The sequence below is a fragment of the Nomascus leucogenys genome, chromosome 21, assembly GCF_006542625.1.
Source record: "Nomascus leucogenys isolate Asia chromosome 21, Asia_NLE_v1, whole genome shotgun sequence".
Lineage (NCBI taxonomy): Eukaryota > Metazoa > Chordata > Mammalia > Primates > Hylobatidae > Nomascus > Nomascus leucogenys.
This window is the reverse complement of record NC_044401.1, coordinates 46,328,509-46,355,154: the sequence shown is the minus strand read 5'-3', so window position 1 is coordinate 46,355,154 and position 26,646 is coordinate 46,328,509. Positions and strand designations below refer to the sequence as shown.

Sequence of the window (26,646 nt, the reverse complement as noted above, 5' to 3'; positions counted from 1 at the left end):
CCATTTATTAGCTTTCTTCCCATCACTATAATATCTTACTTTTCCTATCCCTCTTCCCTGTTCCTGGGATCGCCTCCTAAATAAACTATTTGCATGTAAATCTCTGTCTCAGGGATTATTTCAGGTGTGGGGGTGGGAGGAATCCCATACCTAGACAGGCATTGAGGATATATACTAGGCATCATAGGTTTGGAGTCAGACAGATCTGGATTCAAATTCTTTCTCACTAGTGACATTGAACAACTTAATTTATCTAAGATTGTTTCTTAGAGATAATGACACTGACTTCATAAGGTCATATTGTAAGGAAAAATTTGAGAATGTATAAAGCAGTTTACACAGTGGGTTACATATGGGTAAGTGCTTAATAAATGTTGGGTATTATCATTAATACAGTATTTATAATATTGTTAATACAGCATAGCCCAGGTAGAGGGCAAAGCACAAAGCTGTTTTCCATCCTTGGGGTGACTGCAGAAGCAGGTTGAGTTGGCAGATGTGCTGTAGATACTGTGTCCCTAGTGAGCAGCTGTGGCATAGCAATATCAATAGCTTAGAGCAAGCATTGCCCCAGTGATTCAGGGCGGGAGAGGAGGAAGATGGTGCACACCAAGTGGTGGCTCAAAAGATGAGCAATTGGCAGTGAACAATGGTATTGCCAATTGTGCTTAGTCTCAGTAAGCACAGATAGCTACAGCACCAATAACTTCATGTCTGTGTCTAGTATACCCTTGGGTCGTTGGAATTTCATTTGCCTCACTCTTGAGGGATTATGTTCAAGGCTACCAAGACTAAGTTTCTGATTTCAACCTGTTTTCCCAAATGTACAAAGGACTCCTGCTTTTGTTTGTTACATTTATGAACCTAATTTGTTATTTTAAGGTCTTTCAAATTGGAGCTGTCTCTTCTGTCCCCCTTTATTCCCTATTTGCAGACAAGACCATATTTCAGTTCTTTGGCCACAGGGAAAGAGAAACTGAGAGACACCAAGAATCTGAGGCAGGTTAAAGGATTTCACACATTCTCTAATCCTGATTAATTACAGTGCCAGGTTTCACCTGTAGTGCTTCAGCCTTCTCAAACAGCCTTAGGTTCCAGAGCAGATAGAAATGAGGGGGCCACTCACATGTATATATATGCAACAAATCTGCACGTTGTGAATATGTACCCTAGAACTTAAAGTATAATTTAAAAACTAAAGAAATGCGGGGCCACTTTGGCTAGGAAGGCAGACAGCAGGTAGGATTAGTTGTTGCCCATCCCTTGCAGGTGCAGCCCAGTGCTGTGGGGGAAGAATTTGTTTCAGTCTCTTTTATTGTTTCACTCGAGTCAGAAATCAAGGACCATGGTAACATCCAATCACAATCTCCTCTTACCTTTAGACACTAATAGACAAATTTCTCCTCAATTGATGTAGAGAGACATATGCATGTAAAATAACACGATTTTTGAGCAAAAGCAACTTTTAAGAGGGGATAGTGTTACAAATACAAGGGACTGACCCAGCGACCTTGGCACACCTGACATTAAGAACCATAATCACAGCCTGTTAATCTCATCTGTTTCTTTCGAGAAAGGAAAATCTTTAAGACCTTGTCAGAAGGTCTTAGGCTCCTGTAGGGGATTTTCTCTAGTAGGTTCCATGACATCTGTATATGGTTTCAGAAAAATCCATTGACATTGACGCTTTCTGGAATACTGTTAGTTCTTCTCAAGGCCATTTACATGAAAGTAACTTATGTTCATGTCTTTTCTTATGTTAGACTGTGAGCTCCTTGAAGGCAGAATTCAGATATTATTTGTATCTGCTCAGAAACCAGCATAGTTCCTGGAATGTTGCCATGTTTAGCAAAAAACAAAACAAAACATTTGCTGTTTGTCTGAAATTCAAATGTAACTGGGTGTCCTGTATTTTTTCTGGCAACCCTATTCCTGGCACATAGCTAAACCTCAGTAAATATTGATGAGTGAGAGGATGAATGAATGACTAGCACAGTACCAACAAATGTTAGAGATAAACTGGTAAAAACTTCAATTGACCATATAAAAGACACTCATCTAAATTATGCCTGACAATCACAGAACAACAACACTGTGTCTGGTTAGCATACTGCTTTTTAAAATCTGACAGTCTGGCTTTGATTGGAAATGCATTTTCTATCCATGCTTTGTCACCCACTTTTACTGAGTGTCCACATGGGAAGAATACTAATCTGGTAATGAAGGTGTTTTGTTCCAACAATTTCACATCTTAATTCTGCACATTTCTGATCTCATATGTTTAATTGTTTATTAGTGTGTACCAGTTGTATAAGAAAATTGATTTTGGGTGGTATATGGGTTTCAGTCATTCTGAAGTACAATCATCTCTGTATCTTCCTTTAAAATTGCCAAAATTGTGCTGTTACTCCAGCCAAACCCTGGGGTTTTGGGTAAAATCATTCACCGTGATTAAACCATCAGGGCCAATTCTGTTTGGATAAAGGTATATCTGCAGTTAGTTCATTGACAGTTAATCTTAAGAAAGACATTATACAAACAACTCTCTCATTTCAAATTAATTCTGCTGTTGCTCCTTTTTCTCTTAACTTTATTTTTCTGAGACGGGGTCTGGCTCTGTCGTCCAGGCTGGAGTAACTGGTGCAATCTTGGCTGACTGCAACCTCCGCCTCCTGGGCTCAAGCCATTCTCCCAATTAACTGTTACAGACACACACCACCACGCCCAGCTAATTTTTGTATTTTTAGTAAAGATGGGGTTTCACCATATTGCCCAGGCTGGTCTTGAACTCCTGAGCTCAAGTCATTCACCCACCCTAGGATTACAGGTGTGAGCCGCCATGCCCGACCCTCTTTTCCTCTTAACTCTTGACTCCCTGCTCCTCCTCTCATCCTCCTCCTCCACTTCTGTTCCACTGGTCATAGCTAAGCATGAGTCAGAATAACTAGGGGGGCTTATAAATACACAGATTCCTGGGCTCCACCCCTAGAGTTTATGATTCCATAGGTCCAGGTGTAGCCTGAGATTCTGCATTTCTAACATGTTCTCAGGTGCTGCTGCCGCTACTGCTAGTCTCAGTAGCACTCAAAGAATTATTGTCCTATATCATTCTTTTCCTTCCTCTTCTCCTTCCCTTTCCCCTTTTCTTTCAGATCCATATTTCATGTCCTCACTTTTCTGTTCCCAGAGCAGTATAATGCAATAATCTCACTCTGTCTTGGCACCATAGATTTGTTTTCCTGGTATTCTTTCACCTCCAGTTGGTAAAAGTTAACTTACACTTCCTGTTCCATGTAGTTTAGCATCCTGCTGATGTGTGATGCAGAGATCTCCCCATCCACTTCGGCAATATACGTGTAGAGAAACTGGAAGGTGCTGAACGGGATCCGGGGTGACCCACCATTATGGTCACATGATAAGACCTCACACACTATCTTGAGAGTTTTGGTAATAGTCTATAAAAGTTAGATAAAATGAGGAGAAAGCTACTTTTCCAGGCAATATTCCTGAGATCCATTTAGATACAAGAAAGAAAACAAAAATATTGCTCTTATAAAATGAAGTGGGAACAATTTAAGATTCTAGAAAGCTTGAAATTTTTACATTCAAATGTCACTAATTCATTCTAAAAAATATTAAGTATTGGATATCTTTAATTTTCTTTCTTTGTTGGAAGACTACTCAAGGAATTAAATTTATACATTCCTAAGTACTTTAAGATATTTGTTACTTTAGCCCGAATAACCTCACTAAAGGAGGGAAGTTGATTTGCATTCTATATAATTAGAATTATTTCTTCTTATTACCCTCCAATCTTATCTCTAAAGGGCTGAGATAAATGGTCTAGCCTATATACTCCAGCAAGATACTATATACTCCAGCAAGGCACAGTAGAGGAGAAGAAGGTAAGAGAAGGATAATTCCCCAGGAAAATAGAGTCCCAGGAAGATACTGGAAAAATGGTCTTGAACATCAAGATAAACGTTCCTCTAAAGCATCTGGGTCCATCTAAATAGAATCAGCTAGTGCTTTATTTCATATTACATAATACTAACCCTTATATTGCTAGGGAAATATTGGTTGACAATGAGTGCCAGGAATTTTAATAGAAGGGTTACTACAGAAGCAAACCCTCCTTACAATGAAACTTGAACATTAAAGGAGCATGCTCAGAACTAATCTCATGTCTTTAAATAACCCCACCCTTTGAATAAATGTTACAAGCAAAAGAGTTGTGAAATGAAGGTCAGCAACAGATCTTGGTGGTTTACTCAAACTGATGATGTATGGATCATCCTGACACACTCTTCCAGGGATCAGTGAAAGATCAGTCCTGAGTCCTTAGGGTGAGTGAAAAAGCAGCTGCTGTATCTTCCCACATGATTAGTAGAGGAGACTTGTCCTGCCTTAGCAGTTGATGTTTGCTGTTCTCCCCTCATCCTCTCTCAGAACAGAATGATTGTCTAGATGGGGCTTCTCTAACTGTGGTGTGCGTTACCCAGGAGCGTAAGTCTGTGTCAGGAGGTACTGAGGATGTGAATAAACTCTTCCTTGAGTGATAGTTTTACTTGATGGCAAGTAATTTAAACATAATTTGTAATAATTATTAATTTTGAGTTAATATTTAAAATTTGTTTCTTTACATTTAATAAGCAGTTATTTTATGAAACAGAATCTTCAATAAACCACATGATGTCAAAAAAAATTGAGTTTGAGGCAGGCCACTTTCCTTTCCTCTCCTCTGCCCCTGGGGGTCCTCTCATGGAAATCGTTGTGAAACACTGCATCTTCTAGGCACTTCCACTTAATTCAGAGCAGGTGGGAGGGTGGGCATGGGGCTAACTAGTATATATGAGGCTGTCTGGGAGGATGGTAAGTCATGCATGTGAGTGGGAGAATGCTTTAGGGTAGATTTGCAAGCACACTCTGAACTTTATAATTTCCACCCACAGCTCACCCGTTTCTATAAAAAACAAACGAGCAAACAAAAACAACCCTCTGTACCCCTAATGCTTTGTTCTGTTGTCCTCTCCCATGGGGTGCTGGTATGAGCTGAATTGTTCCCCCTAAAATTCAAATGTTGAAGCCTTAACCCCAGAACTGGAGAATGTGATTGTATTTGAACATATGACCTTTAAAAAGATAAGTTAAAAGGAAGTCAGTAGGGTGTCTTTATAAGAAGAGGAGTTAGGGCATAGAGCCACCAGACATGTAGGCACAGAGGGACACAGTTTGAGAAGCTGGCCATTTTTAAGCCAAGGAGAAATGCCTCAGAAGAAAGCAATCCTGCTGACAGCTTGTTCCCAGAACTTCTGTCCTCCAGGAATGATAGACAACAAATTTCTGTTGTTCAAGCCACCAAGTCATGGCAGCCCTAACAAACTAACAAAGGGGCTTTCAACTCTAAACATCATCTTTTATTGGTTATTCAAACAATAAACCTTCAAATTCTATTGCCTCGTAAGATTTTTAAATATTTTTAAAGATTTAATAAATAGATGAGTGGATAAATAACTCTTTGTACTAGAGCTATTTGGTAAACTGACATAAATGTAAAGTAAACAAATCTTCATTCTCTTGCACAATATTTTTTTGGGGATCCACTTCACAGAGGTAGTCTTTAAACATGTTGTGAACTTCATTTTCAAAGTCAGAGGTGAGAGCCTTGAAATGTGAATAATTTGCTAAAAAAAAGTCATTCTTTCCAGTGAACATGATTATTTTCTACATACATGATCTCTTCCTTTTTCAATAATCAGTTCAGTGGAACAGGAGGTGGCATAGGCCAGTCCAGAGGAAGGAGTGCTGAAGGGAGGAGGAATACAGGTCTGCATGCCATCGCTTTCTGAATAATGTGTATTAGACCCAGAGAGCTCAAGATGGAGTAAATGTACCTATTACCTACTGCAGTAAAAATTCCTGTCACTAGACTCTTCTACAAAGAACAAACTGGCTTTTCTAGATGTCACAGAGATCCTGTCTTGCTGTTGAATCAGCAAAGGAAAGAGAAATTCTGGGCTTGCCTCTAAGCCCAGAATTAATATGAATTAACTAGGATGCAAGGTCTCCACCAGATGGTGACCCCTGACTTAGTCTCAGCTATAACAAAATACCTTAGACTGGGTAATTTATAAACAACAGAAATTTATTGCTCACAGTTTTGGAGTCTGGGAAGTCCAAGACCAAGGGGCCAGCAGATTTGCTCTCTGGTGAGGGCCGGTTCCTCATGAATGATGCCTTCTATGTGTCCTCACTTGGTGGAGGGGGCAACTTTTATAAGGGCACTAATCCCATTCATGAGGGCTCCACCCTCATGACCTAATCAACTCCCAGAGGCCCTACTTTTAAGGCCATCATCTTGGAAGTTGAGATTTCAATATATGAATTTTGGGAGGACACAAACATTCACACCGTACCACTGACCAACCCCACATTTAAGATCCCAGAAAGAGTCCAGCATGATAGAAATGAATATAAGGGTATTGATTACTGGATTCATAGGGCACCCCTTATTTACAGACTTAACCTCCAGGCTGACTTTACCTCTAGGGGTTCTTTGATATGGGGATGATGAGGAGCAAAGTCAGATATGTCAAGGCCTCTTAGAATTGGAGGAGCTCACTGTTATTCAGAGGTAGGCCTGAGGGTGTCTCAGAGGAAGCAGAGAAGTCTCAGAGGAAGCAGAGAAGTAGGGATAGAATCACAGGATGTCAGAGGTAGATGAATCTCATGGAACACTGAATCCCACCTCCTTGTTTTAGAAGGGAAGTAGAAAGATCCAATTCACCTCATGATTTCCCCTCTCCAGTTTGGGAGGCAGGTACATCAGAGGAAACTTAGCATCTATATGGTGAGCTAAGCAGAGAGAGGGTTGGAATTTGACTTTCCAAAGTCACTCTTTGTTACTCTGAGGTATGGGGATAAGGGAAGGGCTCAGACACATCACACACTGGTGAGGGGCTGTGAAGTAGACCACCAGAGCCAGGGAGCAGATAGCACACCCTGGCAAAGACTCAAAGAGGCCCTCAACACCATTGAGAACTGAAATGAGCCAATTGGGGAGGCATCATCAGCCTTTCACCAATCTGGGAGAGACGAGACCAAAAACTTAAGCTGCAAGCAGCTAGCAACCAGACAGACAGGCATTGCCGTGGAGACCAGAGATGCCAGAGAAGACTGAGGGATGTGAGAAACCACTGCTCTATGGTCCTAGAGTCCCCTCTTTCCATCTACATTCAACTGCCATCTTGGAGAAGAAAGCGTGGTGAGGAAAAACCTGAGATACTGGGAAATTTACCTTTAGGCTGTTTCAGTTACTGCATCAGACTAAAATTCAGGATTTGATTGAATTTATTTATTTTCTTATTTGACCCTTTGTGGGTGGGGTAGACCAAGAAGATCAGAATTAACTGCAGATGACATTTTAAAGGTACATTTTCCCCCAAAACATCTCCGAATGTGGTGTGAAAAAAATCTGTAAACGTATAAAAATTTAATAAAATATGTTCTTTTTTTATCTTCCCGTTTGTGGTTTTCCCCAGTCCTGACTGACAACTCATAGGTCTCTGCTGCTTACTTTCCTTTCCTCCTCAGAGGATAGTGATTTATTCAGTAATAAATGCTATAAAGGACAATGAAGAAAAAAAGCCACAAATGTCCTCTTGTTTACTTCTCTCTAAACAATGATAAACGTTGTAGGGGAACCTATAGGAAAAGTTGGACTACAATATTTCTGCTATATTTTCTCAGAAACAAACCTGTCAAATATGCATTCCAAGCATATTTGAGAAGAACAAGATTGTATTTAGATATGCTGAATAATTCAAACTACCTTTTGATACCATTTGGTTTTGGCAGAGGCAATTATTTTCTCAATAATTTTCAAACTTGTATATATCTCAGGGATTCTTTTTAAAAACCATGTTTTTGATTCATTTTAAGTTATTTTAACAATGTTTAACAATGTAAGTCCACACATAAGATACCCAAGCTTTAGATATCTATACATATAAATTGATTTCAGCATCTTTGGCTTCAAAACAGTAAAATTGCTTTTCCAATATCAAACAAGTCAAATTTGGAAAAGGCATAAATCTGTATGAACATCCTGCATCCATGGAGATGTCATGACTAAATTCAGAAATAGCCTCATCTCTCTTTTCTTTTGCTTTCTTATGTCTGAGTTTTGCATCCAATTCTGTTTGTTACATAGTAGTTTTCTATAAGATTGTACCCCTTTTAAAAAGTGTCTATTGATATATATTCTAGGTGTCTGGAAGTCTTTTTCTGCGTTGGCTCTTGGTTGTCTCTGGGAATATGAATGGAGGGAGCAGAGTGAAAATAAATCTGAGGGCAATATTCATAAATGATCCAAGAGCTACACTGTAGTCAACTCTCCCCAGAGCCTGACCATAGTGTTTCCCTCTCTCCTCCTCCCAACCCCTGCTACTGCCTGACAAGCACAGAAATGACCTTCCTTTAGAGAGGAGAAGGACAAGATGAGAAGAGGCATGTTTATCATCAGCCCTGGAGAGTTGACCACGTGTATAGAGCACTGCCCTTCCAGGCCCAGAGGGAGATTTCCCCTTCAGGAACAAAAAACAGTCAAACTAACTTACAACTCCCAGAGCACTGCAAGCAAGGGCTAAAAACTTCAGCCACTCGATCTCCTCCATGAAGCGACCCACATTCATCACACTATTAAACAGATCTGTTGGGAGATTCACCACTTTCCACATCTGGGCCAGCTCCTCTGCACGGATGATCAGTCTGCCAGCAACCTGCAGGGCAGGGGACAGACATAACAAAGAGGATGTGGGAGAAGTTGAGACAAGGCCCTGAGAAACACCCCACCCCCAGGCCAGGTCCACATCTCCCAGCACATGGCAAGGGGCGGGAGGGGGTGTTAGGAAGGTAAAGATGGCTCTGTGTGGCAGTTATCTTTGCAAATCCTAGTGAAGAGCATGCTGAAATATAATTTATTAATTGTTAAACTTTAGGTGTCAGAATTATGCAAAAGATATACATTTATATTACATTTTAATTTCTGGTAATGCTTTTATCTGCTATTGTATTCCTAAATTGTTTTATTCCTTATATGACAGATAGAAGAGCCTGAAAACAAAACCAAGGGGTAGAGGGCTTACCTGAGACCACTAATTAATGGTAAAATTAGAACAAGACATAGGTCTCTTTCTTCCAGATTGCAGTGAGTTCTTAGCTCTAGACCTCAAGTGCATCCCTCATGCTTTCCCAGGAATGATATGGGGTATGTGGCTGACCCTCAGGGATTTCGTCTGGCTGCCTAATGTTGCTTGATCCCAGGTATTTTAGAGCTCTGTCATGTTCACTGCACAAGGTACTTGGTGGATAAAAGGAGGGAAGGTGACTGGTTGTTGGCCATCAATGCAACAAGAGCACAGATGCCCCTGATGAAGTGCTCCAACACCTTTCCTGACCGTCTGATTCTAGTGAAATGCTAAGCCTCTGGGACCAAGGTAGTTAGCCAAGCCAATCCTAAATCACCCCAAACCTCTCTGTCCTGGATCATAAAGCAGGGTATGGTGGTGCTCAACCATATTTCCTGGGAATTGGCCAAACCACAAACTTTTTCAAGCCGGACCCTCCTCATGCATTCATTCACCAGGCAGCTCCCAGAATGATGTGGCTGTGAAGAGGCTCACAGCCTCTCCCTAAAAGCTAAAAGCAATGTCTGGACCTGGGATAACTGGGGAGCTAAAATATGCCCTTCCCCAAACTGTGATTGGCATCATATTATGGTCTTGATCAGTAAGGGAGACACTGTCGAGTGACTGAGGACCTGCACTTTTCTGGAGAGACGAGATGAGCATTGCATTGAGCCCCTGTACATTCTGCCAGCTTCAAGGAAATCTGGGATGACCCCACCAATGACTCAGCCTACAGCCTATTTCAAAATTATTCCCATTTGCCAAGGAAAGATTTACTTTCAGTCCACGGTTTAGTGTATTTTAGGGTGGTGCTAAGTGGTCAGCTGACTGGCAGGAGAACAGAGGGCTTTCGTCTGTACCCACCCAGCCTCAACACTGTCCCTACATTCCCGTCAATGCTGCAGCAGGGCCCTTACCTGAGAATGCAGGATCTTTAACACCTCAGGTGTTAGCTCTGCCCAGTTACACAAAGCGACTGACTCAGACCTCTCTCTCACCGGAGGCGTCTTTCCACGGGACAGGGCCTCAAAATAACTACAAGAAAAAAAGTCAGAGAGTAGGAGGAGCATCCTATACGCCAGTAGCCTCTGGCGGTTCTAGCAATCCTTCCCCCTTCTTCTGAGGGAAGGAGGTAGAGAAAGGAACCTTTGTTAAGTGGCTTCTATGTGTCATTGTGTTTAGTTCACTTACATATGGGAAAAGCCTGAATGTGTTACTCTCCACTTAGGGCATAGAGAATGCTTAGAGAATACAAAGCTTTGTTCTTCTCTAAGGATGAGGAAGAACCAAGATAAGTTTGGGTATGCAATTCCCTGGAGCATATTGGGTTCGGGTTTCTTTTTCAGTCATCTCTGAGTGTTTTATACACACAGATATATGTTACATATGTATATATAATCTTGGGAAGAGAAGTTGGAAGAGAACTAAAAAGTAATGTACGTAAGAAAGGGGAAGGCAGCACAGGAATGGTGGCTAGGGCCTGTAATCTGGCGACTCCAGAGCCTGAGGCTGGAGGACCACTTGAGCCCAGGAGTTTGAGGCTGCAGCGAACTATAATTGTGCCACTACACTCCAGACCGGGTGACAGAGTGAGACCCTCATCTTTGAAGAAACAAAAAAGGAGGGAAGGGGAAGAGATGGAAGTGTCCTGGGGTGAATCAGGAAGAGTTTCTGGTAGGAGGTAGTGAGGCCTGGGGCTTCAAGAGGGAAGGGAGAGAGGGTTGGCAGGGCAGGCTGCGAGGCTCAGGAGAGAAGACAAGCCAAAGAAGGTTTGAGACAATCTTAAGCTATGAGGTGCCTGTGAAATAAAACTGTTTCTCCATCTTCCCTTAAAATTTTCAGTAAAATCTGCCTGCTCCTCAATGTTTTGTGGAGTGGACTTTGTTTTGGGGCATTGTGAAACAAGTGCTGAGTTCTGTTTCAGGATTGGCATAAGATGAAAAGAGGCTGCCTGCAGCAGGGAACGGACATGAGCCACTGACATGTGGGTCACCAATGCAGTATGGCAGGGTCTGTCTCCATCAAAAGCCTGGTTATTGACGATCCATGAACCACAAATTTCTGTCCCTCCCTGCTTTTTTCCCTCCACTACTTCCTCCAGATCCAGGTAGCATGAAGATAATATAGAGGGAATTTTGTAAAAGCCCACTTTAGGGTGAAGCCATACAATGATGGGCTAACCATTGCCTGTCTCTGAGCCACATAGCAAGGCAGAGCGAAAGCTACATGGACTAAAGGAGTAACTGCCAGTCACCGCTTGGAGGTCATCAGCAGGAAGGACACCTTTAACAGTGTGCATGAGAAATCTCTGCACACAGATCAGTGTTGGGGTGGGTGGGGTGTGGGTGCACTGTGACAACAGGAGGAGGGTGTGGCCTCAGGCTTTATAACCAGACTTGGGTGGTATAAATGGGAGGGACAGAGACACACAGCACCTCATTCCACAGAAGTGCTGCCCAGGTAGAGTAACACTCAGTACCAACATCTCTGGACTTCTTGTGGAATTGGTTAGACAACATGGAAGCAAAGCTGTAATCATGGATTTCATTCTTTGGGTTATTGAGCTTCATTTGCAAGTGATCAGGTCCATGGTTATACACATATATTGAAAATTTGTGTTGTAACACATGCCTACCAGAGGACAAATAAGTATATGTCCTGCTGATGCCTGGTAAGAGGTTTCTTCGTTGACAACACTTACGTAGGGAAATTCTTACTTGCAATGGATTAAATACGTATTTTGTCTTTGAAATACTTTGTAGAGTTTTATTCTCTAAAATGCTACTGGCTTTAATAAGTCACATACAACCATCTGAGAGGTGCTTTTCATGTCTGGATAGAATGGAGGCAGCTCTTAGGTCATGCCCTTCTTTTTCACTGTGGTTAAACTACAAACTAAGTTTTATGGATGTCTAAAAAAATTATGGCACGTGATACAATATGAGAGCAAGCAGGCTAAAATAGTGGAATGCCTCTTCCATAAATGTCAGGGACAATACTAAGCAATGTCATTTTGCTTACTATAAAACGGCAGCACAAGAACAATCAAATGGGTTTGAAACTAACGTATAAGATAAAGTCTATCTGACTATGCCAAAATAAATTAGTCTTCTGAAGCTAAAGTTCAATCTTAGAGGCAATATATAAAATTTAGAATGGAAAACTAAACAGGGCTCATTACTAGGCAAAGCAACCCCCGTTTATGTTTCTTTTTATGAGCACCACTGGCCTATTTTCCTTCCAATTGTAAAAGCTGCATCCTAATCCAGTCCAGGAGCACAACACTGGCTCAGAGACTCCGAAAGTCCCCTCTTAGATGACATTTTGTGTCGTCTCAAAGGTGTCCACACTATCCCCACCATCTGCGCAGGACACCCACTCACAGCCTCAGGCTGAGGACATCTTCCCTTCCCCAACTCACTGGCTTTCTCTCAACGGCCTCTCTCACTGTCACTTTCCCACTGAAACCCTCCTAAGCAGGGAATCATCAAACAGTAAAAATAGCCTGAAAATGGTCCGTGAGGTCTAGTTATCTTCCAACTCCTGTCTCAAGTCCTGGTTCCTCAGTCTCAAGCAGGCAAGTTTGTCTAAGGAGCAATTTCATAGCTGAGAGGTTTTCTGTGCAAAGCTACTTCAATCCCGCCGCGATTGTTGTGTAAGCTCCATCTACTGAGCAGCCTCTGGAGGTCTCTCCTGAAAGAAAGCACCCGTGTTTGAGGCACACTGTTTTCAGCCATGCCTGAGGACCCCATCACTCTGCTTGGCCTTTCCCCAGAATGCAATGTGCACTGTGCGGACATCTTTATGTTGGCAGAACAAATCAGTTCAGAGAAACACTAAAGAAAATAACAATAATTTCCTCAAAGACAAGATACAAGGCCTCTTTGGTTGGGTCCAAGTATGAGTTTTAACAGCAGGGGAGGAAGTGTCTCCTTAAAGGGGTGAACTAGCTGGACTGGTCCCACCCCATCCACCCAGGGCTGTCCCTTCCCTCCCCTGGCTGCACTGCTGCCATCTAGTGGTGAGACAGGAGAACGAAGAAAGGCAGATTAAGCTTCAGAGATTCCCAGCCCTTCTTTCCACCGGAAGTGGGAAAAGGAGTGCAGGGAGGAGGTGGGTGTGCGTACGCTGGTGCGACGCGGTCATCTAACTCTTGCTGCTTGCCCCAGGACACGGCCTACTGACCTGGCGTCCTACTGCTCAATCTGGCTCGCTTAGGGGAGGCATCCCATCCTTGCCCAGCTAGATGTAGTATTTATGTGTGGATTTTAAAGCATCAAATCAATGCAAGAGCTAAAACAAAGACGATGCCAGTTTGTCCCGACCCCCTGGCTGCAGCCATGACAACCTCCGCGGTTTTCCAGGACCCTCTCTCTCCGGCCGTCCTCCAAGGGGTGAAGGCGAGAAAGGAGCACGTACTCGGCTGCCCACTGGATGAGGTCCTGCAGCTGCACCCTAATGGCGGCTTTGGCAAACTCCTTCAGCATCTTCGGCAGCTCCGGCGGGATGCATGTTGGCTTATCTTGTCTGAGCCATTGATTGGTTGGCCTATTCTCAGGAGAAAAAAATACATAAGATGAAAACTTCGATTCATACGATGAGAGCAATCCTGGACAGGAGGTCACCCAGCCTCTGTTTGACACTCAATTTTGGGGACTCTGCAAGACAAATGCATTCTATTGTTACACAACGCCAAGGTTAGAAAGCCGTCTGCTAACCCCTACTTTTTGTTGTAAATAGTTATGTCCTTTACATAAAAATTGCACAGCCCTTGTTCATTTAAAAAGTGGAGGTCAGCAAAAAATTCCCTAATGATATCGCCCCAAAATAATGATATCACCCCCAAAATCCAGAATTTTTCAGTATATATATGTTTGTAAAATAAAAAAATAAGATTATACAAAACAGCTTATTTACTCAAAAGTATATCATGAACATCTTTCCATGTCGTCCAGCACTTATTAGTTGGGTAAGAATTGTAGCAAAATTTACTCTGAACCCTCTATGAATTGACATTAGGCCATTTCCACATAAAAATAGTCATTAAACAGCCATTTGATGAGCATCTCTCTTTATAGCTGCATGTTCTTTTCCACTCTAATTGTCAGGTGGAAAATTCGTACATTTTCTCTCAAAAAGTTCCAGCACAAATTGAAAGAAAATATGAAAATCCATAAAGTGTATACAATTCCCTCCACAAATAAACAGACCAAAAGATTTTTTTCTGCTTTTAGTAGAGAAAGGGACAGACTAGATATGCTAAAAAGCTGTCCCTCTTTAAAACACCTAGAGGCCAGACAAATCTCAGTACAAAGCTTTCACATTGCCTTGCTGAGCTTGCGTGAAGTGAGAGAAATCTTCCAGTGGCCAATGAGGTGAGTAGAGTGGAACCCGCAGTGCTGGGCAAATGAAGAAACTAGGGCTTATCTGGGCACATGTAGATGGCAGGAACTTGAAGCTTTGAGATAAATGGCCAGGCAGGGTGGGTGGAGACCAAGGATTGGGCTCACAAAAGGCAAACGTCTGGACTAAAGGACTCCCCTTCTGACCTAAACTTGAGACCGGCCCAGGGACTACACCCTCAGAGTGAAAAGGTGTGGCTGAAAATATCCGCCTACAGGCAAGGGTAAGCAACAAAGAAACCTGTCTCCATTGCTGCTTCTAGTCAGGAGAGAAACAGTCCCCCAGGAGTTTGTAGCCACAGACTAGTTCTAAGTTTTCAATTTATACCAACACCAGCATGGCTGGGAAATCCCAAGACAAGAAACTAAAGTGGTCTTAGGTTGGTGGAACTTCATGACCTTTTACTTTATTTATATTCTTTTATTTGGAGGAAAAGGATGATAAAATAATGATTAATTTTAGACTTTGCAAAGTATTAGAAAAGTTTTAACAGTAATATAACCACTAAATCTGTAGAGAGGAAAAACCGAATTTTTAAAAAACACAAAAAAGCAAATAAAGCATGCCTCCCAATGTGAAATGGCAGCCCAACATATACCAGCCAAGTGCTGAAGAATGTAGGTCTTAAAATAGACTATATAGTCTTGTTTCAGGGATCTCTCACTTGGTTTTATTGGTATGGGCTAAACAGAGCTTCCGTTTCATAAATGAAAGTCTCCATTACATGAATGAAAGGCTCCAGGGCAGAAACTCAGAGGGTTTCTATGAGCAGCTTGGAACCAAGCACAGACAACTGCACATCCCTGTTTGGGTTTGGAATTGGAGGTGGTGGGTTTGGGATGTGGTTACTCTCGTTTGGAATGCATTCTCCTCCTCTTAACAGGTTAATTCTTCCTTTGGAGGTCTGCTTAACCTTCCCTGATCACCCTGTCAGTTCCATTGTACATACCCTTTCAGAGCATCAGTTGCCTATTGTTGGTGTGATTCTTTTAGTAACGTGTCTCCCCCAGTAAACTCCACGGCAGGACTGGTCAGTTTTTGCTCACCACACCATCCCAATGCCCAGCCCAGTGCCTGGAACTTAGTGTTCAATAGATACTAGTAAAAATGAACGCGTGATAGCAGTCTATGAAGTGCTAGGTATGCCCATTGGTCCACATGACAATTCCTCCAAAGGTATTTTTATATCCCTGTTGCTGATGAAAAAACAGAGGTGTGACTGCTCCGTGGAGGGCTCTGATTCCAGACTTTTGAGTCTCCCAACCACTGTCCTCCGGGTAAGAAACCGTATAATAGTATTCTGGGTACAAAATACGCATACAAATTGGCCAGAAAGCCATAATCCCCACAGTCACCTTCTCTTGAAGATCTCCTTGCCTTCCCCTTGCCCTGTGAACAAGGAGAGGCTCAGAATCCAGGGGGCGTCCCGCAGGGCTCCTCCCTCAGACCAGCGCAGCCCTCGGGGCGCTCAGAGCCCTGCCCTCCCTCCACTTCCCCTCGGGGTGGCTACCTCAGGCTCGCTCCCAAACCGGCTGTCTGGCTTCAGGCGACACCTGGCTCCTGGCCTCAGGCGAGAGGTGTGGGGAGAGAGCCAGTGCCTCCCACCCTTCTTCTCAAGAAGGAGAGCAGTAGAACCTCGGCGGGGAGGGCAGCAGCGGCCAGGGGTGACAGCAGCGGCGGGGCACGACCGCCGTTAGTGTTAGGACCGTTAGCGCTGCGCCTTAGCCTGGCAAACCCTGCGCGGGCTCCGCTGCCAGGTCACCCGCGGTAGCGCCGGGCGCGACGTCCCAGAGCCGCCCCGCCTCTCCTGCAGCGGCGGGTTCCCAGGTTCCGCTAGGGGGCTGCTGGGGGAAGCTGAAAGCTGTTTTGGGCCTTGTTGGTGGTGGAAGGACCAGATGGCCTGGAGGGTTAAGGACAGGGCTGGGGGCGTTAGGAAACCCGGGCTGGGGGCTTTGGGGGTGAGGCAGAATGTGTAGCCATTGACCGTGCGCTTTTGTAGGTGAGAGAGCGGAAGTGGAGCTTAATTTGATCTTTCGGCTTGTGGAAAGTGGAAAGGTGAGAAGTCCTTGGGAATCATAGTAACAACACTTCTTACAATGAGTTTTTTTGTGCCAGGAATTGTTCTAAATGCATTACACACATGAACTCATTTCATCCTTACTGTCACCCCATGAGGCAAGTACTATTGTTATCCCCATTTTTACAGATGAGGGAACTGAGCACAGAGAGGTTAAACTTGTCCAAGATGATGGTCAGCAAGTGACAGAGTCAGGATCTGAATCTGGGTTGCGTGGTCCCAGATTCCTCACTCTTGACCTTATAATGCTAAGAAAGGGGGATGGAGTGGATAGAAACAGAGCCTGAGATGCCTGGGGACAACGGAGAAACAAAGCAAAGCAAAGATAGAAAATCAAGAGAAAGATAGAAAATATTTACTGGGTAGAATGTGGTCACTGTGCCAGGGCACTTTTACAAACATGATGACATCAAAGTTTCACAGTAAACTCTGAAGGTAGATATTACCTTCGTTTTAGAAATAAAAAACAGGCTCAAGGCTTCGAGTAATTTTGTCTGTGATCGAACAGCTGGCAGCAGGGCCCAGAGCCCAACTTTACTCCAGGTCTTCTGATTTCAAGACTGTTGTTTTTGTTTTGTTTTGTTTTGCTTTGCTTTGTTTTGAGACAGAGTCTCACTCTGTTGCCCAGGTTGGAATGCAATGGGGTAATCATGACTCACTGCAGCCTTAATCTCCTAGGTCTAAGCAATCCTCCCACCTCAGCCTCCCACTACAGGTGTGTGCCACCACACCAGGCTAATTTTTATATTTTTATAAACGGGGTTTTGCCATGTTGCCCAGGCTGGTCTTGAACCCCTGGGCTCAAGTGATCCACCCCCCTTGGTCACCCAAAGCACTGGGATTACAGGTGTGAGCCACTGCACCTGGCCTCAAGACTGTTCTTTTTAAGCACCCAAGGAGGCAAGAAAAGCCCCTTCTTTCTCTGCTACGCCCCGTGTCACTTCACACCCATTTGACAGCTGCCCATTGCATCATGTAATCCTTCAGTCCATTTATACTACAGTGTGTATTAGTCTAAATCAATTAGTTCACCCAGAGTCTTCAGAGCTTTCTCTGGTTGTGAGATGAAAGCCTTTGTCTCTCCTTAAAGCAATTTTAAGCATCAGTGAACAAGTGGGGGAACCAAATTTTTGGCTTATGCATGCAGAAAGCTTTTCACAGCCTGTCGTCATCCATTTGTAAAGAGGCCACTCTGCTGGCATTTGTCAAAATCCTGCAGGTCCTTGCACACCTGGAGAATCCTGAATAGTCTGGGGATGGCCACTGCCCACAGGGCAAGGTCTGGGGATGAAAGAAATCTAGTCACTAGCTATCACCTACCTTTCTGAGGCTTCTGTGGAGGGGCTACCAGGTGTTGGTACAGGCACCTGACCAACAGAGTATGCCTTAGGATGGGAGGGGGAGGCTGGAGGCTTGAGGGCTGCAGGTGCATCTTCCAGGATAACAAGAATGCTGTGGCCACTGGGGTCTGTTCTGTTGTATGCACATGAGATGAAGGTGTGCCAATCTCTTCTTGCTTTCATGCTGAGTAAATAATACTGACAGGAATGAATAATAGTGATCTTTGTGCAGAAGAAGAGGTTTTTCAGGCAAAGCACTAACAGCTGGAGATGGAAGATGAAATAAAATAGAATTTTAGAGTAGCAGGTTAAACACAAGGGAGGAATTTCATGGGACTGTCTGACTGAGGTGGTTTGATGTCTGTCTGTGGGAAGCCAGGTTGAGAGGCATAGGTTAGATTAGCCTTGATCTATCAGTCAATAAATAACAGGATACAGTCAAGAGAGTATAATTTTACAGGGAAATGATAATAACACAATTCAGGAAAGTTGCTTTCTTCTAAAACAGAGGTAAGAGTAGAGAGGGAGGAGCACATAGATGTTACCGGTAGTGGTCTAGCTCTTGGGGTGGATGGTGGGTTCATGGGTGTTTATTATGTTTCAGTAAAAAAATCTGTCTTAAATATTACAATAAAAACTTTTATTATATAAAATCTTTTATAAAGTAGGTTACATTGTTTTCTGCTATTTTCTTGTACAAATGAATATTGACTATATCCTTTCTCATCATTTCCCTTGTTCTACTAGATAATTCCCATCAATATACAAACATACTCTAATTTCTCCCATCATTTTCCTCTTCAGCTTTCACCCATTTCTCTGCTTCCCTTTATTGCCAAGTTCTTTAAAGAGTTGCCCATACCTGCCACCGCTAATTTCTCTCTTCCAAATCTCTTTTTAATCTACTTGAACCAGGCTTTCATTCCCATCACTCCACTGAAATGACTTGTGTCAAGGTCCCCAGTGACATGCTGTTAAATCCAACATCATCTCTCAGCCTCGGCTCAACCTATCAGCAGCACTGGACCCTGTTGATCACTTTCACATGATTGAAACACTTTCTTTCCTTGGATTCCAGGACATCACACTCTTGGTTTTTCTCCTTCCTCATTGGCTGTTCTTTTGCTTGTTCTTCCTCCTCTCCCTGGCACTTTAATCTTGGAGTGCCCCAGGATTTACACTTGGACTTCTCTATCTACATGCACTCTCTTTTTTATCTCATCCAGTTTCATGTTTTGGAAATTACATTTATGTCTTCAGCCCTAATCCTTCCCTAAACACCACAGTAGAACACCCAACTGTTAACTCTGCACCACTGGGTGTCTAATAGGCTTCTCAGACTTAATACACCCCAACTGCACTCCAAGATTCCTCTCCAAACCAGCTCCTCCAGGCTTCCTCGTAGCAGAATATAGCAACTGTAAATTCCAGTTGCTCAGGCCAAAAACCTTGGCATTATCCTTGGCTGCTTTTTCTCTCACATCTTAAATCCAATCAGAGCGAATGCTATTGGCTGTATCTCCATAAGTCATTCAGAATTGGAGCACTTCTCTCCACTTCCATCACCTTGGTCCAAGCAAACCTCATCTCTTACCCGGAACACTACAATGGCTTCCTAACCCATCTCCCTGTTCCCGCCCTTCCTTCCGATGGTCTGCTCTCATCACAGGTGCCCCATCAAATTACTGAAAACCTAAGACTGATCATGTCATTCCTCTGTTTAGAACCCTCAGTGGCTCCCACCTTGTGCAAGTAAAAGTCAAAGTAACCCACAGGCCCTTAAACTCTCTGAACCCATCATTTTCTCTTTTCTCCTTCCTCACTTCCCGCCAGCCATGCTGGCCATCTTATTATCCCTCAGAAAGGCCAGACCCTCTCCTGCCTCAAGACTTGTGCACTTGCATTTCGTCTGCCTGGAACATGATTTCCTCAGGTATCCACAGGGTTCATTCCTTAGCGCCTTCGGTTTTGTATCCAAATGTGACCTTCTAAGGGAGTCTTATCTGACTCTTTTAAGTTGAGCACCAATATCCCTTCCAACTCCTCCCTTGCTTTACAATCATTACATACTATGTATTTTTGAAGTTTTGTTTTATTGATTTCTCTATATTTTTTCACCGGAGTGCATGGGATTCTGTTTGTTTTAGTCAACGCTGTGTTTTGGGAGCCTCGAACAGAACTGTGCACATAATGGGTACCATAAATATTTGTTTACTGAATTAAATTCTCCTTTTTTTCTCTCCTTCCACCTTGCTTCCCCTTCCTTCCTTCTTCTAAGAGGCCCTTCTGAAAAATGATACTTCAGTGTCCATTCAGCTTTGCCATGTTCAGTATCTTAGGGACTAAAGTTCTATTTGGCCAGGTAACCATAGGTCTGGCACCAGAGAGTGGGAATCCTGATGGTCTTCTCTACCATCTCAGCCTTATAATAAATATCAACTGTCTCATACTAGCTATGAGCTCAGAAAATCAGTTCTCCCTATCCTGTGTGGCTTATATTGTGGCTCACCTTCCCCAGATCTTAAGTGTGCCATTTCATAGGAGGAAACGAGAGTGACCCTGTTCCACCTACTGCTTGGATCATGGTGAGGCTGGGGCTGAGCAGTGATGATGGGTACACCATACTTAGGACCTTGGCTCAGGTTCAGCACAATTCTGTGATTTAGCTGTGGGGCGTGGTTGTTAGACTCCCTGTGGAGCCAATCAACCCTGTGTATATAAACTCCTTTCACATATACATTTGTTTTCTTTTGCTGCATTGCAAATTACCACATACTTAGCAGCTTAAAACAAGACAGATTTATGATCTCAGTTTCCACAGGGCAGGAGTCTGGGTAGATTAGCTGGGTCCTCTGCTAAGTCTGCTAAGGGTCTTGCCCAGCTAAAATCCAAGTGTTGGCTAGGGCTGTACTTTCATATGAGCCTTAAGGGTCCCCTTCCATATTTATTGGTTGTTGACAAAATTCAGTTCCTTGGGGATGTAGGACTGAAGTCCCTGTTTTCTTGCTGGATTTTGGCCAGGGATTGCTCTCAGCTTCTAGAAGCCACTTTCACATCGCAGTTCCATGGCCCCAGAATGGCAGTTTATTGATGTTTGCTTTCTTCCAGGCCAGCAGAGGCATCTGTTGTTGTTTCTTTTGTCTGTTTTTTAAGGCTCACCTGATGATGATTAGGTCAGATCCACCCTTTTGACTAACTCAAAGTCAACTGATTAGGGACCTTAATTATATCTGAAAGTTATCTTTTGCCACATAATATTAATCACAGGAATGATATCTCCTCATATTCACAGGTCTCACCCACACTTACAGGGATGATGAGATTATACAGGGCACGTACACCAGAGGGTGGAAATGTTGGAGGCCATCTTAGAATCCTGCCTACCACAATATGCCCCTTTGTGAGAGAAAATGATGGGAAGGTTCGTCATCTCTCTTCAGAGTTGGAACCATTGAGACGACAAGCACAGCTACTCATTGTGTTTCTGGATCCCCTCCTCTTCCTGCTACCTCTGTGTGTAGTCTTTTTCCAGAACCTAGAAGAGCAACACCTCCTATAACCATTCAGTTATGAGAAACAAACCACAAAATTCCACATAAATGAAAATGTCTACCTAATCAAAGTCTACTTCTTTAAGGACTTGAGTGATTGAGGGGAAAAAGGAGAATTTTACCACTGGGAGGTGGGGTGAGTTGTGTGGACAAGGTTCCTCCCTTCTTGACACCTGTGTCTTCTGTGGCTGCCCTGATTCTCCTCAGGACTGCCCTAGCCTCTATGGCACCTTTGCATACATTAGAAGGGGGCAGACATAGCCCCTTGGGCATATGGCCTGACAAGTAGAGTAGGAGCTGAACTTCAGCCTACTCTCACCCCTCAGAAAACTGCCCGGTTTTCCTGCCCCCAGAGCCTTCTATTTCTATCCCACATTATTCATCTTCTAAATATCCACAACACTCCTTGCTGCCCACCATCACCAAAAACAACAATAACAAAATTTCAGTACTTGGTTTTCTATCTTCCCTTCATGAGAACTACTATCCTTCTACCAATACAAGTTTGCCAGCTAGCTGTCTGCGTGGATGACTCAAATCTACACCTAAAATCTCAACCTCCCTGCTCAACTCAATCCCTTGTCCAAATGTCCTGGACCTCATTCAAACAAGTTCACAAAGGGCACATCATCTTCCCCAAGGCCAACCTCAGACATTCATAGTGTTGTCAGTGGAGACATCCTCCTCCCTCTTATCCCACTACAAACCTAAGAATCACCCTTAGCCACTCCACTCTGCCTCTCCTCACACAGCCCATATGCTTCTCACCTACAGGCACTGTGCCTTTGTCCATTTCTTGCCAGTCTCACTGCTCCACATTGATCTAAGCCCTTAGCATCTTACATTCACCCTGTGTTTCAATGATTTTCTGATCATGGTCTCCTCCGTTTCCTCTCCCAGTGGTTCTCAACTTGGGGGTAGTTTTGCATTTCTAGGGTACATTTGGCAATGAGTGATGACATTTTTGGTTATCACAAGTGGGAGTGGGCTGCTGTTAGCATATAGAGGGTAGGAGCCAGGGCTGCTGCTAAACATCCTACAAAGGAGAGGACAGTCCCCCAAACAAATAATTATCCTACCCCAAATGTCAGTTGTGCTGGGATAAAGAAACTGACCTATGTCAATTCCTCTAAGTTTCCTGAATGTTCTTAAGAAAATGCACTGTGCGCATATTGCCTCCTCACTGGAAAAAAATTATACCCCATTTCCTATATGCACATGTCTACTTCTGCTTAAGATGATCTCCCCCTTCCTTTTCTATGACAATATATCTTCCCTTTCTCTTAAAGCCTTGCTGGATAGCAAGCCCTCCAGTCTGAGTGCTGGGCTAGTCTCCATTTGTCCTGCTAGGTCCACTCTGTAGTCTTCTCTAACCTGGTGTCTGCACCAGAATTGTATCTCCTTGGCTTCCTTGCTGTCTAGTAGCTGGTTGGATTTGGCCTATTGGAGGTATCAGCAGGTGATCAGACATTGGGTACTTATTTCTCAGCTCCCAAACTGAGCTTCTTGCCTTGCCTCCGTAGCCTCAGCTACTGTCTAGCACCCCATTTTCCATGAAATCAGTTCTCATTGGCTCCAATAACATCATTTCCTCCCTTGCCCTTTCAGGTCTAGGGGTGGTAATGGCTTCCCACAATTGCTAGTCCCTAAGTTCACCACTGTGATTAATTTACTCAACTCTGCCCATTCTTCAGTAAATATTTCCTTAGTTAAACTCTCTCGAGTATGCCATCTGCTTCCTGCTGGATCCTCAATGATGCTCGGTCACTTGAGGGTTTTCTCTTCTCTTGGCTCTCATACAAAACTTACAGTTGGGACCACTCCTGTCATTCAGCATGTATGCCTTGTTATTGCTGTGATCCACTTATATTCAGTATTTTCATGGTTTCTAACCATGTTGCAAACTCCTGTGGGTCAGGGCTATTTAATACAACATTTCCACTCTCTTCACATAGTGTTGTGCTCAATCAAAGTTTAACAATGAAAATTATAATAAAATGCTGCATGAAGGACTCTAAGTAAAACTGGGGATTTCTCTACTGGCTTCCTTCCTTGAAACCTGTATTCCCTCCCTTCAAAGCCCCTTGCTGCGTTATGCTATGCCTCGTCTGCAGGGAGCAAATATTCTATGTGCTCCCTACGTCTAAAGCCTGCTGCTGCATCAAACATGTGCTTCATAAATGCCTTTCTGTCCCATGACTCACTTCAATTAGTTTTATTTAAATATTTAATGATGTAAACAATGGTGTAAGGGGCCGGGCGCGGTGGCTCACGCCTGTAATCCCAGCACTTTGGGAGGCCGAGGCGGGCGGATCACGAGGTCAGGAGATCAAGACCATCCTGGCTAACATGGTGAAACCCTGTCTCTACTAAAAATACAAAAAATTAGCCGGGCGAGGTGGCGGGCGCCTGTAGTCCCAGCTACGCGGGAGGCTGATGCAGGAGAATGGTGCAAATCCCGGGGGGCGGAGCCTGCAGTGAGCCGAGATTGCGCCACTGCACTCCAGCCTGGGTGAAAGAGCGAGACTCTGTCTCCAAAAAAAAAAAAAAAAAAAAAAGGGGTGTAAGTACCTCCTTAGGGAATCTTGGTAAAGTACAGGGATGCAATCAAATGGTTTGCAAATTGTGCTTATTTATTTATAACTCTAATTTTTTTGTTATGAAAAATAATGCCATGGCACTTTTTATTTTCTTTAATCAGAAAAATAACCCCTGCGCTTCTGGGATGGAGGTCCCATGTGGGCACCAGAGGAAGGGGCCTGGGTGAGCAGGGAGTGAGGGGGCCCAGGGCCCAGAGCAGATGTGTATACCTTGTGATAGTATTCACAATATACTAGCAGGATATTACTACTAATGTCACCGTGTGTGTACACCTTCTGATATTATTGGTAATATCCTGGGAGGATGTTACTCCTAACGTCACAGCGGTGTACACCCTGTGCTATTATTAGTACTATTCTAGGGGGATTTTACTTTTAAAATCACAGGGGGTGTCAACCCTGGGATCTTATTTGTAATATCCTAGGAAGGTGTTACTCGTAATGTCACATGGGGTGTACACCCTGGGATATTATTTCAAATATCCTAAAGGGATGTTATCTTAATGTCATAGGGTGTGTACACCCCTTGATATTATTCGCAATATCCTAAGGAGATATTATTTTAAAAATCACAGGGGGTGTGCACACATGGTGTACATCCTGTGATGTTATTCACAATATCTGAGGGAGGTATAACTTTTAATATCACTGTGGGTGTACACACTGTGATATTATTCGTCATATCATAGAAGTATATTATTCCTATTGTCACAGGGGTTTAACATCCTGTGAAATTATTTCTACTCATCCAGGGGCATGATTACCCTAAAGTCGCAGGGTGTGTACACCCTGTGATATTATTTGCAATATTCTAGGGGGATGTTACTCCTAATGTCGCAAATGTGTGCACGCTGTGATATTATTCACAATCTACTAGCTGGATATTGTTACTAATGTCACAATGCGTGTACACCTTGTGATATTATTTGTAATATCCTAAGGGAATGTTACTCCTATTGTCTCAGGGGGTGTGCTTTCGGTGCTATGATTCGTAGTATCCCAGGGGGATGTTACTCCTCCCATACAAATTGTGTACACTTTGTTATATCATTCTTAATATCCCAGAGTGATGTTACTCCTCATGTGCATCCTGTGATGTTATTCTTCACATTCTAGAAAGGTGTTAACTCCTAATATCACAGAGGGTGTACAATCTGTGAAGTTATTCATAATCGTTTCGGGGGATGTTACTCCTAACGTCACATGTGGTGTACAAACCGTGATATTATTTGTAAAGTTTTTTTGGATATGTTACTCCTAATATCACAGGGGCTGTGCACCCTGTCATATTATTCGTAATATCCTAAAGAAATGTTAGCACTGGTGTCACAGGTGGTGTACACCGTGTGGTATTATTCCCAATATTGTAGGGTGATGTTACTCCTAATGTCACGGAAGGTGTTCACACTCTGATAATACTCGTAATACCCTAAAGGGATGTTACTACGGATGTCACAATGCAGGTACCCGATCTGCTATTATTTCTTAGATCCTCGGGCGATGTGACTTCTAATGTCACAGGGGGTGTACATTTTGCGATATTATACGTAATATTTTAGAAAGATGTTACTCCTAATGTCACAGAGGGTGTACATTCTGTAAAGTTATTCATAATAGTTTTGGGGTTCGCTACTCCTAATGTCAGCTGTGGTGTACAAACAGTGATATTATTCCTAATATTTTATGGAAGTGTTACTCCTAATATCGCAGGGGCTGTACACCTTGTAATATTATTCATCATATCCTAAGGAAATGTTCCCTCTAATGTCACAGGGGGTGTACACCATATGATATGGTTCCCAGTATTGTAGGGGGATGTTACTCCTAGTATCACAGGGGGTATTCACACTGTGATAATATTCGTAATATCCTAAATGGATGTTACTGCTAATGTCACAAGACGTGTGCATCCTCTGTATTTGTTCCTTATATCCTCAGGAGAGGTTACTCCTGCTGTCACACGGGGTGTACTCCCTGTGATATTATTCATCATATCCTAGGTGGATGTTACTCCTCGTGTCACAGGGGCTGTGCGTCTTGTGATATTATTCACAATATCCTAGAAAGATGTTACTCCTCAGGTCACAGGGGATGTACACCCTGTGATATTATTCGTACTATCCCAGGGGACGGTACTCCAAATGTCACAGAAGGTGTACACTCTGTGATATTACTCGTAATGTGTCAGGAAAATGTACTCCTAATGCCACAGGGCATGTGCACCATGTGTGCACAGCCCCCATGATGTTGTTTGTAATATTCTGGAGGGATGTTAATCCTAATATTCCATATGGTGTTAACCATGTGCGAACACCTTTGTGGTATTATTCCTAACATACTAGAAGGATGTAACTCTTAACATCACATGGGGTATACGCCATGTGTGTACACATTCTGTGATATTGTTCATAACATCGTAGGGAGATGCTACTCCTAATTTTACATGATGCGTACATTATATGTGTACTTCCCCTCTGATGTTTTTCA

The 26,646-nt window shown here is 43.2% G+C and overlaps 1 protein-coding gene and 1 long non-coding RNA gene across 3 annotated transcripts in view; one reads left to right on the top strand and one right to left on the bottom strand.

Annotated features, from left to right (window-relative positions):
• The window catches only part of LOC115832135, a 52,679-nt gene that overhangs the window by 5,333 nt on the left and 20,700 nt on the right, over positions 1–26,646 (top strand). The window lies entirely within an intron of this gene.
• Positions 2,265–16,354, bottom strand: ROPN1B (rhophilin associated tail protein 1B). 2 transcript variants are annotated; one of them, XM_003275557.4, is made up of 6 exons: positions 16,102–16,354; positions 13,608–13,736; positions 10,106–10,223; positions 8,619–8,780; positions 3,280–3,455; positions 2,265–2,471 (listed from the first exon to the last, which is right to left on the bottom strand). In XM_003275557.4, exons 2-6 carry the CDS (start codon positions 13,673–13,675, stop codon positions 2,405–2,407), a joined length of 591 nt encoding a protein of 196 aa, XP_003275605.2. In that variant the 5' UTR covers positions 13,676–13,736; positions 16,102–16,354; the 3' UTR covers positions 2,265–2,404. The 2 variants fall into 2 exon arrangements, with proteins under 2 accessions (XP_003275605.2, XP_030657723.1); XM_030801863.1 differs by lacking the exon at positions 13,608–13,736.

Coding starts and splice junctions, on each gene's coding strand:
- ROPN1B (XM_003275557.4), bottom strand. CDS start 13,675: ATGCTGAAGGAGTTTGCCAAAGCCGCCATTAGGGTGCAGCTGCAGGAC. Junction 3,456..8,618: donor CTTGCAGTGCTCTGGGAGTT/GTAAGTTAGTTT, acceptor TAACTTTTATAG/ACTATTACCAAAACTCTCAA. Junction 2,472..3,279: donor AACTACATGGAACAGGAAGT/GTAAGTTAACTT, acceptor TTATCCAAACAG/AATTGGCCCTGATGGTTTAA.